The sequence below is a fragment of the Callionymus lyra genome, chromosome 2 (assembly GCF_982586985.1).
Source record: "Callionymus lyra chromosome 2, fCalLyr1.hap1.1, whole genome shotgun sequence".
NCBI classification, from domain to species: Eukaryota; Metazoa; Chordata; class Actinopteri; order Syngnathiformes; family Callionymidae; genus Callionymus; species Callionymus lyra.
In genome coordinates this window covers 4,675,518-4,690,232 of record NC_141819.1, presented here as the reverse complement: position 1 = coordinate 4,690,232, position 14,715 = coordinate 4,675,518, and the positions used below count along the sequence as shown (strand labels likewise).

Sequence of the window (14,715 nt, the reverse complement as noted above, 5' to 3'; positions counted from 1 at the left end):
ACTGAGACGAGTCAATGTTCTGTCAACATTCTTCTGAGAACTTGAGAGAAGAACCATGTGACTGAAACATCCCAGAATCATCTTGAATGTCAGATTTGAAGATGAAGTCAGCAGCTAAACTAGCATGTAGCTAACATGAGTCTAGTCTAGTTGTGATGAAGATGTTCAAGTGAACACATGATTCAATATGAAGTGATTCATGTGTGAAATGATGTTTAAAGTGACTCAACATTGTGAGTTGATGATCAAACTCACGTCTGATTTCAAATATTTGACAGAAATATTTCTTTGTTCTCCACTGACAGTCAAACTGAAACAATGTTGATGTTGAAGCTCCTGAAGAGTTTTGAGCTGAAGGACTTGAAGATTTGGAATCAGAGCTTCACTTGATACTGTAACTGTGAGTCTTTAACATCTGCACGTTTGTTCTGGAATCTTCTTCATCAAGTCCATGTCCACAAAGACCTTCAACTGCTGTGTCAGCAGATGAGCTTTGATGTTGAAGTCAATCAATGGAATCAAACTTACCATTCATGGATGAAGGTCTAACATATGTGGTCCACAGTTATCCAGCCTGGAGAAAGAAAGAGTCAGAAGATCAGATTCATTTGATTCAGATGTTTCATGAATATTGTTTCATTCTCAGTGGACGACTCAGTCATGACTGTTGATGACAACAAAGATGGATCTATAAACAGGCTGCTCAGTCTCAACTGTCTCCTTCATGCTTCCACTGGTGTCCAGCAGGAGAACATGGAGGAACTCAGAGTTTGGATTCATGTGCTCAGTTCAGATGAAGAGTCTGAGCATCAAATGTCTGAAGATCTTTGGAGTTCAGTCAGTGAGTTCTGCTGCTCTGTTCATACCTGAGAGTCTCCAGTCTCCAGTCTGGACTCTTCAGTCCAGCAGACAGCAGCTCCAGTCCTGGTCCTCCTGGATGATTGAAGCTCAGGTCCAGTTCTCTCAGGTGGGATGGGTTCAATGTCAGAGCTGAGGCCAGAGAAGAACAACCTCTCTCTGAGATCTGACACCCTGACAGACTGAAATGAAGGAGAAACACTTTTAGAAACTTATCAGAACCAAGAGAAGATGATGTTCTGACCTGAGAGTCTCCAGGTGACAGTGTGGACTCTTCAGTCCAGCAGACAGCAGCTCCACTCCTGGATCCTGCAGGTTGTTGTGACTCAGGTCCAGTAGAGTCAGACTAGAGGACGGAGAGCTGAGGACTGAGGACAGAAGTGAACAACTTCTCTCTGACAGTTCACATCTGATCAGGCTGTGAAAGAGACGAGTTTCATCAACAAGTGACTTTTTCAATTCTTTATTTAAAAACAATCAACTATTTACTTTCATAAGATCATGGTCACATGTTTGTTTGAATATTTATCAGGTTGGTATAAATGAGGGTGAAATGTTGAACATGACGACAGAAACACAAACATGAAGAAGGAGTAACAACAATGTTGAGGTTGTGGTTTGTTGTTAAATATTTACTTTAGAAAAACAGACTTTCCTACAAACTAGTGAGACATCATTGATTTATGCTGAATTGTTGGAACATGAACAAGTATTTCAGTGAATGTTTTCATGTGATCAACTTGATCTTGATTAATCAAATTAAATTAAATAAAGTGTTTTTCAACATTCAGTTCATGAGCTGAAAATAAATAATACTTCAACAGGAAGTGACATTTATCAACACATCGTCTGCGAACAAGGAAATCTGGCTCAGTTGCTTCATCAACCAGGAAACAAGAGCTGAGACGACACTCGTCTAGTTTCTCTCCAGATATTAGAATCATGACATTTATTTCTATCTTCATTTCTCCTGAGAGACAAGAAACCAGATGAACTGTGGACCAGACATGAAGAGAGAAGATGATGTTCTGACCTGAGAGTCTCCAGGTGACAGTGTGGACTCTTCAGTCCAGCAGACAGCAGCTCCACTCCTGGATCCTGCAGGTAGTTGTCACTCAGGTCCAGTAGAGTCAGACTAGAGGACGGAGAGCTGAGGACTGAGGACAGAAGTGAACAACTTCTCTCTGACAGTCCACAGTCTCTCAGCCTGTGAAAGAGACGAGTTTCATCAACAAGTGACTTTTTCAATTTTCTATTTGACAAGAATTTAAAGAGTTTATTTATAGTTTAATATTGTTATTTAAGTAATAAATAAAATTAAAAAAAATCAAGATTCAATATTTTTAACAAGTGGCTTTTTTAATTTAATATACAAATGTGAAAGTGTTTAAAATCCAATATATAATATATATTCAAATTATTTAATAAAATGATTCAGAAAATATTTCTATGGTTAAAAAAATAGAACATTTTAATAAAATTAAATGTTAAATTCAATCCTTCAATTCTCTGATGACACTGATCTACTTGCATAAGAAACAAAGCAAATGTTTTTCAATATTCAGTTCATGAGCTGAAAATAGATTCAACTGCTCCAACAGGAAGTGACATTTATGAACATATTTTGCTTAAAAAGAATCTTAAAGTAATACTTGACATGAATATTTTAAATTAAATACATGCAGTCGGACAAAGAGGACTATGAAGACGAACCCCTTTGATTTTATTATTTATTTTTATAGAACATATTTCCTGAGAAAAAGACAAGAGTTGACCTTTTGTATGAAACAGTAAAGTTAAATAAAGCTGCATTTTTATTGATGTAACCTTCGTGGTTTTGTTTCATTCAAGAAACTTCATGTGAATTTAAGATGAAGATTTTGTAGAAATCAGGCTCAGAGCTGCTGTGAAGGTCACACATGCTAACTTAAGTTTATTTTCTATAAATAAATGTTGCGTACACATTCATTTGTGTATACGCAGTATAATTAATGAGGCCACATGTTTTAAATATGTCGTTTTGATTATTATTATATATCATTTTCATTTAAAGTTGACGCTTGTTTGTTTATCATTACAATGATTTATTAAGATGATATTTTTATAAACTACGTAACATCTTTACCTGCTACACAAACATACAAATGTATCTATGAGCTGCTTCACTGAAGAACAAAGTGATGACAGACTTTGACTCGTGTTTCCACCTCTGACTTTACATTTGAGCTTTGATGATGTAGAAAAGATGATGTTCTGACCTGAGAGTCTCCAGGTGACAGTGTGGACTCTTCAGTCCAGCAGACAGCAGCTCCACTCCTGGATCCTGCAGCTCGTTGTAACTCAGGTCCAGTAGAGTCAGACTAGAGGACGGAGAGCTGAGGACTGAGGACAGAAGTGAACAACTTCTCTCTGACAGGAAACAATTGTCCAGCCTGTGAAAGAGACGAGTTTCATCAACAAGTGACTTTTTCAATTTTCTATTTGACAAGAACTGAAAGAGTTTATTTAAAGACAAACTCAACTATTTCCATTGATAAGATCTTCAGTTGTGGTTTGTTGTCTGCTTCCTCTCTAATATAGTTCAGTCAAAGTTTCTTTCAAACCTTTGATACCAACTATTGACACGTCATTGATTCATGCTGGACTTTTGAACATCAACAAGTGTTTGATCGAATGTGTTCATGTTATGGTTGATTTGATGTTGATGGACCAGATGAAGAGAAACTATGGAAGTATATCAGTGCCATCACAATATTGAATGGTTTCAACCTTTAAATGTTGAATTCGTTTTTTGAATTATTGAATATTAAATAAGTAAATGATTTGTATATCAAGGGTTCTATTAATTTAATTGAATAATACGAATTTAAAATAATTTAAAAATACAATTTCTAGATTCAATACTTTTTAAATAGACATATGAGTCTGAATAAGGAAAATAAGTGAATCAAGGATATTTATTTGTGAATTATTATAAATAGGAATATTTAACTCTAAGTGTAAAAAATGATTCCATTATTTAATGAAAAAAAATCAACCTTTCAATATTGAAATTATTGGATCAAATTATTCTGAAAATAATTCTATGGTTAAAAAAAATAAAATATTTCAATAAAATGAAATTTTAAATTAAATCCTTCAATTCTCTGATGACACTGATCTACTTGCATAAGAAACAAAGCAAATGTTTTTCAATATTCAGTTCATGAGCTGAAAATAGATTCAACTGCTCCAACAGGAAGTGACATTTATCAACACGTCATATTCAAAGTAGGAAATCGACACTTTCTCTCAATGTTTGACCTTGAAAATGTTGAAAACCATGATCAACTTGATGAGACTGATTGTTGCAACAGTCAGATGTCAGGAGAATGATCACAGATACCATCAGCACAATGGATTCAACATGAAATGGAGACACATGTGTTCAGTGTGAAGTGAAGTAGTTGTAGATGAGCCTCACAAATCATTGGAGAAAGACATTTCTTACCAACATGTTAGTTTTCACACCCGTATATAACCTGAGCACAAATATTGATATTTTCTTACAACACACTTGGTTGTCACGTCAATACTTCATCTCTCCTGTCCTTTTTGTGGGGGCGCTAATCCTCTAAATGAGGGTGAAGAAGTCGTAACCAGTGGCTGAAGAAGATGACAAGTTAACAAGTAAGTAAGTAAGTAAGTCATTTTTATTTGTATAGCGCTTTTCCAGACCAGGGTCACAAAGCGCTTAAAAAAACAAAACAATATTCAATAAAGTATATACTTTAAAGGTCAAGATAAAGCTGATAACACAACAGGAGTTCCAGAAAATCAAGGAAAAGCCTGAACAAATAAAAACGTCTTAAGATGTTTCTTAAAGGAGTCAGTAGATCCATCAAGCACAAAGAGAGAAGAAGATTTTTCCAAAGCTTAGGAGCATCAGCCTGGAAGGAATTCTCTCCTCTGGTCCTGAAACGTGTGCGTGGAACCATCAGTAGATTCTGATCCACAGACCTCAGAGCCCGAGCTGGGGTGTAAGGCTGGATCAGATCAGTGATGTAAGGAGGAGCCTGACCATGAATAGATCTGAAAGTAAGAACCAGAATATTAATGTTGATCCTGAAAGAAACTGGAAGCCAGTGAAGGATCGGAGAAATGTGAGTTCTTCTACTTGAGCGAGTCAGAATTCTCGCTTCAGAGTTCTGAATCAACTGCAGGCGAGACACCTCTTTCTTGATAAGATGTGAAAATTAACCTGACACAAACGCATGGATTACAAGCTCTAAATCATGTTCAGACAACATTTTCCTAAGTTAAGAGATTTTTCTCAGTTGAAGGAAACAGTTTCTGGTCAGTTTTCTACAGTGTTGAACAAGAAACATGTCTTTATCAAATACAACACCCAGGTTGCTCAGGCTCAGTTTGACAGACTGACCTAAGTCACCCAAGTACTGACTCAACCCTGGAACCTTATAATCAGGAGCAATCACCAGAGTTTCAGTTTTGTCCACATTTAGCTGCAGAGTGTTTTCACTCAGCCATTGTTTGATTTCTAGCAAACTATTGACTAAGCTGTTCAGCTTCTGGGGCTCAGTTGGATCAACAGAGCAGTAGAGCTGCATGTCATCAGCAAAAATGTGATAAGAAACATCAGGAAATCTCTGAATGATTTTACCGAGGGGAATCAAGTACAGCAAAAACAATAAAGGACCGACAACAGAACCTTGAGTGACTCCACACATCAGATCTGCCGATTCAGACCTCATTTGATTGTCAGATACACTAAAACTGCGACCAGAAAGGTAAGATGAGAACCATTCTAACACAGACCCAGACAGTCTAACTTCATCCCTCAGTCTTCTCAGCAGGATCTGGTGATCTACTGTGTAAAAGGCTGAGGACAGATCCAAGAGAACCAGAACAGTGTATTGACCCGAGTCAGCCGACATCATGATGTCACTGGATACTTTCAATAAAGCTGTCTCCGTAGAGTGATGTTTACGGAAGCCAGACTGAAACTTCTCATGGATGTCGCTCTGATCCAGGAACAAAGACAGCTGCTCAGACACCACCTTCTCCAAGATCTTGGACAAGAAAGGGAGCTTAGAAATAGGCCTGAAATTACTGAGGTCAGTTGGGTCTAAGCCTGGCTTTTTGAGCAGCGGCTCTACAATGGCATGTTTAAATGCATTGAGAAAAACCCCTGTGGAAAGGGAGAGGTTCACCATATTGGTAACCCAGGGGCCAATTACATCAAATGCTTTGATAAAAAGCCTACAAGGAAGGACGTCATCTGAGCAAGAGGAGGGTTTCATCTTGTTCACTAGTGCCGAAAAATCACCCAACGATACAGCAGTGAAGGAAGACCAAGAGGAGGAGAGGGGCTCAGAGACAGTAGGGGTTCCAAACAAAGGGGGAGAGATTTTCTCTTTGATCAATTTAATTTTGTCAATGAAAAATCTCAACAATGCATTTCTGTCAGCTTCACAGAAGACAGGCGTGATTTGAGGAGCAGGAGACACGAGAGAATTAATCGTGTCAAACAAAACTTTGGGGTTTTTCTTATTAGCTGCTACCAGTTTTCTGATGTAATCAGATCTAGCAGTTTCTACCATCTGATTGTAAAAAGACATCAGATCCCTGAGGTGAAGTCTGTGCACCTCAAGTTTAGTAGACTTGCAGAGACGCTCAGTCTTTCGACAAAGTCTCTTCAGACTCAGGAGATCTTCATTTGTCCAAGGGCATCGTTTTTTTTCTGAATTTTCAAGTTGGACTTAACAGGTGCCACTTGATCCAGTATTTCAACACAACAGTGAACAGTGAATCAAACTGTCTAAGTTTGGGCAGTCATCAAAGAAAAGAGAGTCAAACATAGTAGAAAAACTGTCTGCAGTATCAGCTTAGATGACACGTCTCTGAGACCTAACTTTCAAAGGCTTAGGTTCAAGGATGAAGTCCAGGTTAAACAAGACAAGAGAATGATCACTCAGATGGACATCATGTACAGATACATTAGAAATGTCCAGGCCAAGAGTAAAAACTAAGTCTAAAATGTGGCCTTTTCGATGAGTGGGTTCAGAAACATGTTGCTCAAAATTAAAGCCTTCTGTTAAAGTTAAATTTCTTTAGCAGAGCAAGATTTAATGTCATCAACATGAAGATTAAATTCTCCAAGAATAAGAACAGATTCCATTTGAATAATGTAAGATAAGAAGTCACTGAAGTCTTTCAAGAACACCGCCGCAGGACCAGTCGGGCGGTAGATTGATTGACACACAATAGAAAGGTCTTATAGAACCAACTAAGATCATCTAAGACTCAAAAGAAGTGAATTCCTGTGTCTGAATCACTTTGCAAGAACAACTCTCCCTAAAAACTGTAGCAAGACCTCCCCCACGACCAGAGAGGCGAGGCTTCCCCAGGACAGCGCTCCCTACTGGACAGAGTTCGTTCAGATGAATAAATTCTTCCTCTCTTTGCCAAGTCTCAGAAAGACATAATACATCCAAATTAACTCTTGTTAAAAGATCATTAAGAATAAAGGATTTATTAGTAATGGAGCGAACATTCATTCACGATAAGGGCAGCCTACACTGTACAAAAACAAACAACTCACCACACATGGATTTCCTAAATGTTACAAAATAAAATGTTCATATCTGGATCTACTACCTGAAAGAATCAATAATCAAACAGAAATATCTTCTTCACATTTGAAGTTAATCTTACAGCAAATGACATCAACTTTCATTGATCTCTTTACATCCACCACACATGATGACTTTAACCACGTCTTTAAAATGATCATAAATATATGATTTGACTGTTAACTGATGCTTTTACAAAACTATACTTTCTATACGTGTCAGTGAAATTAAGTTATTTATAATTGTATTATTTATCTTTATTTTATAATGATTTTATTCACACAGTTGCAACATTAAATTCAAGTAAAAACAGTCATTTATTGTAAACAATTGACTTTGAAATGACTTGTTAATGTGGTTCAGTTCGTCAAAGTCATCACTCTGAGTGTTTTCTCTGTCACAAGACAAATGTATTTATGATTCCTTTAATAATACTGACGTGTACAAAATACTTATTAAGTGAACAAAGATCTGCTGTTTTTTTGTTTATGTTTTAAGTCTCCGTTGATGGTTGTTTTGACTCTGTTGGTTTGGACTGTTGCTGAATGAATTGGAGTCTCAGTAAAAGACATGACAAACAAAACTTATTGGCTTCAATGAACATTTATGAACATATTTAGCTTCAAAAGAATCTTAAAGTAAGTAAAGTAGTTTTGTTTCATTAAAGAAACTTCATGATAAATTGAAGAAAAATGTAAGAATGATGCGATTAGTCGACTTAATGGTTGAATATTTGGTGAGCAGTCGACTGTTAAAATAGTCGTAGACCTCATGAACAACAGATGAACCATGAGAGAAGAACAGAGACAACAACGGTGGAAAAAACAAACAATGAAAACAAATCAAAGACAAACCTCAAGATTCCACTCTAAAGTGTTTTGTCTTCTACGAGACAGATGACGCGAGAACACTGGATAAAGAATATGAAGGACTGTTGTTTTGATTATTATTCATTTTCATTTAAAGTTGACGCTTGTTTGTTTATCATTACAATGATTTATTAAGATGATATTTTTATAAACTACGTAACATCTTTACCTGCTACACAAACATACAAATGTATCTATGAGCTGCTTCACTGAAGAACAAAGTGATGACAGACTTTGACTCGTGTTTCCACCTCTGACTTTACATTTTAACTTTGATGATGTAGAAAAGATGATGTTCTGACCTGAGAGTCTCCAGGTGACAGTGTGGACTCTTCAGTCCAGCAGACAGCAGCTCCACTCCTGGATCCTGCAGCTTGTTCTCACTCAGGTCCAGTAGAGTCAGACTAGAGGACGGAGAGCTGAGGACTGAGGACAGAAGTGAACAACTTCTCTCTGACAGTTGACAGTCGCTCAGCCTGTGAAAGACACGAGTTTAATCAACAAGTGACTTTTTCAATTCTTTATTTAAAAACAATCAACTATTTACTTTCATAAGATCATGGTCACATGTTTGTTTGAATATTCATCAGGTTGGTATAAATGAGGGTGAAATGTTGAACATGACGACAGAAACACAAACATGAAGAAGGAGTAACAACAATGTTGAGGTTGTGGTTTGTTGTTAAATATTTACTTTAGAAAAACAGACTTTCCTACAAACTAGGTAAGGTAAGGTAAGGTAAGGTAAGGTAAAACTTTATTGATCCCTCAGGAGGTCTCCTTTGGGAAATTGTTTTTTACCAATAGCCAGCAATTTTTCATAAACAATAAAAAATAATACATAAAAAATAAAATAAGAAGAACATAAAGAGGAAGAACAAGATGACACAATCTAAGTCTAAAGACAAAGACAAAGAACATAGGTCAAGGAAAGAAAAACAACAAAGACAAAGATACAGAGACTAACATGGAACAGAACATCCAGATACTTTCACTCCACTCCTGCCCCCGAACTCAGAATTGTACAATTTAATAGCCCGAGGGATGAATGAGTCCCTGAGTCTATTTGTTTTGCACCTGGGTAGGAGCATTCGTGCACTCATTCTGCTTCTCTGCTCACTGATGACAGTGTTCAGAGGATGACTGTCATCATCCATGATGGACAGTAGTTTATTCAATGATATCCTCTCAGCAACTGTCACCAGTGAGTGAGACATCATTGATTTATGCTGAATTGTTGGAACATGAACAAGTATTTCAGTGAATGTTTTCATGTGATCAACTTGATCTTGATTAATCAAATTAAATTAAATAAAGTGTTTTTCAACATTCAGTTCATGAGCTGAAAATAAATAATACTTCAACAGGAAGTGACATTTATCAACACATCGTCTGCGAACAAGGAAATCTGGCTCAGTTGCTTCATCAACCAGGAAACAAGAGCTGAGACGACACTCGTCTAGTTTCTCTCCAGATATTAGAAACATGACATTTATTTCTATCTTCATTTCTCCTGAGACAAGAAACCAGATGAACTGTGGACCAGACATGAAGAGAGAAGATGATGTTCTGACCTGAGAGTCTCCAGGTGACAGTGTGGACTCTTCAGTCCAGCAGACAGCAGCTCCACTCCTGGATCCTGCAGCTTGTTGTCACTCAGGTCCAGTAGAGTCAGACTAGAGGACGGAGAGCTGAGGACTGAGGACAGAAGTGAACAACTTCTCTCTGACAGTCGACAACTGTTCAGGCTGTGAAAGAGACGAGTTTCATCAACAAGTGACTTTTTCAATTTTCTATTTGACAAGAATTGAAAGAGTTTATTTAAAGTTTAATATTGTTATTTTAGTAATAAATAAAATGAAAAAAATTCAAGAATCAATATTTTTGACAAGTGGCTTTTTTAATTTAATATACAAATGTGAAAGTGTTTAAAATCCAATATATAATATATATTCAAATTATTTAATAAAATGATTCAGAAAATATTTCTATGGTTAAAAAAATAAAACATTTTAATAAAATTAATTGTTAAATTCAATCCTTCAATTCTCTGATGACACTGATCTACTTGCATAAGAAACAAAGCAAATGTTTTTCAATATTCAGTTCATGAGCTGAAAATAGATTCAACTGCTCCAACAGGAAGTGACATTTATGAACTTATTTTGCTTAAAAAGAATCTTAAAAAATACCTGACATGAATATTTTAAATTAAATACACACAGTCGGACAAAGAGGACTATGAAGACGAACCCCTTTGATTTTATTATTTATTTTTATAGAACACATTTCCTGAGAAAAAGACAAGAGTTGACCTTTTGTATGAAACAGTAAAGTTAAATAAAGCTGCATTTTTATTGATGTAACCTTCGTGGTTTTGTTTCATTCAAGAAACTTCATGTGAATTTAAGATGAAGATTTTGTAGAAATCAGGCTCAGAGCTGCTGTGAAGGTCACACATGCTAACTTAAGTTTATTTTCTATAAATAAATGTTGCGTACACATTCATTTGTGTATACGCAGTATAATTAATGAGGCCACATGTTTCTACTAATGTCTTCTGAACCAGTGGGCAACAGGTTGAGGGTTCAATTCCGGGCTGACCTGACATCCTTTTTCCTGATCATAAAACATGAATCAAAACTCTTCTTAGTCTTTAAACATGTGTCCATGTATTTGTGTTGTGTTTCTCTGAGTCTTTCAGAATCTATGTTTCCATCACTGATCCTCTGTCTCACATCAATTGAATGCATCAGGGATGAGAGGGCCCTGACCAAGAAGGATGAACCAATAGCAAATGTTACAGAATAAAAGCGTGTCAGTGGTTGACTTTCTGTCTTCAAGTATTTCATTGGTCAACAGCTGCAGAATGATGAACTCAAGTGTGTGTGTTTCATGTCCTTCAGTTGAAGATGAACAAACACAAAAGTTCATTCAGGGAACAAGCGAAGAAAACATTGAGAAGCAGTTGTTAGTGTGATAGTCCCACATTCTGACCACATTCAACTTTGAAATATGTTCTTTTGATTATTATTCATTTTCATTTAACGTTGACGCTTGTTTGTTTATCATTACAATGATTTATTAAGATGATATTTTTATAAACTACTTAACATCTTTACTTTTCAATTCTCTATTTGACAAGACTGAACTAGTTACATCATAAAATCACATATTGTATGAATATTTGAGGAAGGTTTGTCTAAATTAGGATCAGTTTGTTAAACACGATGACAAACACAACAATCATCAAAGAGTAAATCAAACATTCAGGTTTAGTTCATATCATCAGAAATGTTTGAACAACTTACAGAACTTTGTTTGCAGCTTGAACCACCGGCAGAAGCCTCTCAAGAACCTCTTCTGAACCAGTCAATGAGTATTTCTTCAGGTCAAACTCATCCAAATGTTCCTCTGAGGACAGTAAGATGAAGGCCAGGGCCGACCATTGAGAAGAAGACATTTGATCAGAGTGACCTCCTGATCTCAGCTTCTGTTGTACCTCCTCCACCAGAGAAGTGTCCTTCACTTCATTCAGACAGTGGAACAGGTTGATGATTCTCTCTGGAGACACATCCTCACTGATCTTCTTCTTGATGAGCTCTGCTGTGTTGTGATTGGTCCAGGAGCTACTTCCTGTCTGTGTCAACAAACCTGGAAGGAGACTCTGGCTGGTCTGCAGAGAAAGACCCAGAAGGAAACGCAGGAACAAGTCCAGATGTCCATTTGGACTTTTTAGAGTTTCATCTATTGCTGTCTGGTAGAACCTTTCTGTTTGACTTTTGTTTTTCAACAATCTTGAAGGTTTGTATTTTAGTTTGGATTTCATCAGGTTGACTCCAGAGTTGATGAAGGTCTGGTGGACGTGAAGAGCAGCCAGAAACTCCTGAACACTCAGGTGGATGAAGCAGAACACCTTGTCCTGGTACAGTCCTCTCTCCTCTCTGAAGATCTGAGTGAACACTCCTGAGTAAACTGAAGCTGCTGAGATGTTGATGTCACACTCTGTGAGGTCTGACTTATAGAAGATCAAGTTTCCTCTCTGCAGATGCTCAAAAGCCAGTTTTCCCAAAGACTTCATCATCTTCTTGCTCTTATGATCCCAAACTTTGTCAGTCCCAGATCCTCCGTCGAACTTCACCTTCTTGACTTTGATCTGAACCACCAGGAAGTAGATGTACATCTCAGTCAGGGTGTTGGGCAGCTGTCCTGTCTCTGTGCTCTTCAACATGTCCAGAACTGTGGCAGTGATCCAGCAGAAGATCGGGATGTGACACATGATGTAGATGCTTCGTGACCTCCTGATGTGAGACATGATGCTGCTGGTCTGCTCCTCATCTCTGAACCTCTTCCTGAAGTACTCCTCTTTCTGGAGGTCATTGAACCCTCTGACCTCTGTCACCATGTCCACACACTCAGGAGGGATCTGGTTGGCTGCTGCAGGTCGTGTGGTGATCCAGAGACGAGCTGAGGGAAGAAGATCCCCCCTGATGAGGTTTGTCAGCAGGACGTCTACTGAGGTGGACTCTGTAGCTTCTATCAGGCGCCGACTGTTGAAGTCCAGAGGGAGTCGACACTCGTCCAGACCATCAAAGATGAACAGAACCTGGAGTCCTTCAAAGCTGCTGAGTCTGGATTCTCTGGTTTCAGGAAAGAAAAGATGAACAAGTTCCATCAAACTCAACTTCTTCTCTTTCAGCAGGTTCAGCTCTCTGAAGGTGAAAGGAAAGATGAAGTGGAAGTTCTGGTGGGCTTTGTCTTCAGCCCAGTCCAGAGTGACCTTCTGTGTCAGGAGGGTCTTCCCAATGCCAGCCACGCCCTTCGTCAGCAGTGTTCTGATTGGTCGTTCAGGTGAGGCTTTAAAGAGGTCTTCTTGTCTGATGGTGGTTTCTGGTCTGGTCTGGTTCCTGGTGGCTGCTTCGATCTGTCGGACCTCGTGCTCCTGGTTGACCTGGTCTGTGCCCCCCTCAGTGATGTAGAGCTCAGTGAAGATCTCATTCAGAGGAGCAGAGTTTCCTGCTTTAGCGACCCCCTCAGACACACTGTGGAACTTCTTCTGCAGGCTCCTCTTCAGTCGTCCTCCACACTCTGAAGCAAGACTTCCTGAATGAAGACATAAGTCACACGAGTCAGAAGATTGTAGAAGGTGAAAATGGAGTAAAATCTTCAGATCTGATGCAAGTGTTCTTCATCTTCATCATGTTTGTTCACATGTTCTTACTGCTCCACAGACGCTCGGCCAGATCCTCCTCCTCCATGTCCTTCAGGAGATGAACTGTGATCTTCAGGAATTCTTCTCTGATGCTTCTCCACTTCTGATCTTCCTCCTCAGTCTGTGGAGTCTCTGGACTCACAAACCTCCAGACTCTCTTCAGCTCCTTCTGCATATAGTTGTAGAAGTTTCTCTCCAGTGACTGGAACAGAATCACAGAGAAGAAAGTCAGAGTGATAGTGGATCATCTCAAGAACCACAAAGACCAGAAGCTTTAACTTGGATTCAGCTGAATGATGATGAACAGAAGGAACCCCTAGGATGAGGACCTCCTCTAGTTTATGAACATACAAGCCGTTTGATTTCCAGTTGTGAGGGATGTTGCTGACCAATGAGAAGCTCTGAGTTCTGATGGTCCACTCTGAGAAGAAGAGATGAAATCAGACTGTAAATAAACTCTTGTTGTGTTGAAGGTTCTGATCATAAGTAAACTAGAAGGTTCCTTTTAAAACCCACTTTTATCTCCATTAGAACTTAAATCTTGTCAAGCTGAACTGATAATTTTGAATATTTGAATATAAAAATGATTCTTCTTGGTCTTATTCTTCAAAGACTCACAACAGTCCAGAATATTCTGGTTCCTCCTGCTGGATCCTGATGAAAACACAACTCTGATCAACTCTCATCTGTTTATATCCTGGTATTCACCAGCTGAACCACTAGATGTCCTCACACTGCTGCACATGTCCACCTCTGCACTACAACTGTGAAAGCAACGTTTGAGGTTTTTAATTGTGTCTTTATCTCCCCCTGCTGGTGATGTGAGTGAAGTGAAGTTCTCTGGTTTAATGTGTGTATGAACCTGGTAGACTCACACTTGTTCACTCTCACCTCACACCTGGAGACTCTTCACTTCCTCTGAAGTCAATCAATCTAGGCATTGAATGATCACTCTTCAGAGACACACAGCTGGGTTCTGGTCCAGATCTTGGTCCAGGTCCAGCAGGTTCTTGCTGCTGCTTTGATCTTGAACACAGAAGTAGAATGAGTGAGAATGAAGACATGGAGGACAATCTTGGAGGTCCTTGTCTCACCTCTGAGTGCTGGTCTGTTCATCGTGCTCCTCACACTGAGGGTATTTAAA

The 14,715-nt window shown here is 38.3% G+C and overlaps 2 protein-coding genes across 2 annotated transcripts in view; both read right to left on the bottom strand.

Annotated features, from left to right (window-relative positions):
* Positions 1-14,715, bottom strand: part of LOC148085116 (NACHT, LRR and PYD domains-containing protein 3-like) — a 449,698-nt gene that overhangs the window by 292,352 nt on the left and 142,631 nt on the right. Inside the window, exons 10-13 of the mRNA XM_087781542.1 lie at positions 9,934-10,107; positions 3,117-3,290; positions 1,892-2,065; positions 1,103-1,276 (exon numbers count right to left, since the gene is read on the bottom strand). Coding sequence (XP_087637668.1) covers positions 1,103-1,276; positions 1,892-2,065; positions 3,117-3,290; positions 9,934-10,107 — 696 coding nt within the window. The remainder of the gene's footprint in view (positions 1-1,102; positions 1,277-1,891; positions 2,066-3,116; positions 3,291-9,933; positions 10,108-14,715) is intronic.
* LOC148085119 (uncharacterized) lies at positions 13,567-14,553 on the bottom strand. The gene is made up of 3 exons (XM_087785500.1): positions 14,463-14,553; positions 13,923-13,992; positions 13,567-13,773 (listed from the first exon to the last, which is right to left on the bottom strand). The coding sequence occupies exons 1-3, from the start codon at positions 14,510-14,512 to the stop codon at positions 13,567-13,569; spliced, it is 327 nt and encodes a 108-aa protein (XP_087641626.1). The 5' UTR covers positions 14,513-14,553.

Bases quoted from the DNA above. Each gene is read 5' to 3' on its own strand.
- LOC148085119 (XM_087785500.1), bottom strand. From the start codon at position 14,512: ATGCCTAGATTGATTGACTTCAGAGGAAGTGAAGAGTCTCCAGGTGTG. The intron at 13,993-14,462 runs GTGAGAGTGAAC...TCTTCTTCTCAG, and splicing joins GAAGAGTCTCCAGGTGTGAG to AGTGGACCATCAGAACTCAG. The intron at 13,774-13,922 runs GTATGTTCATAA...ATTCTGTTCCAG, and splicing joins AACTGGAAATCAAACGGCTT to TCACTGGAGAGAAACTTCTA.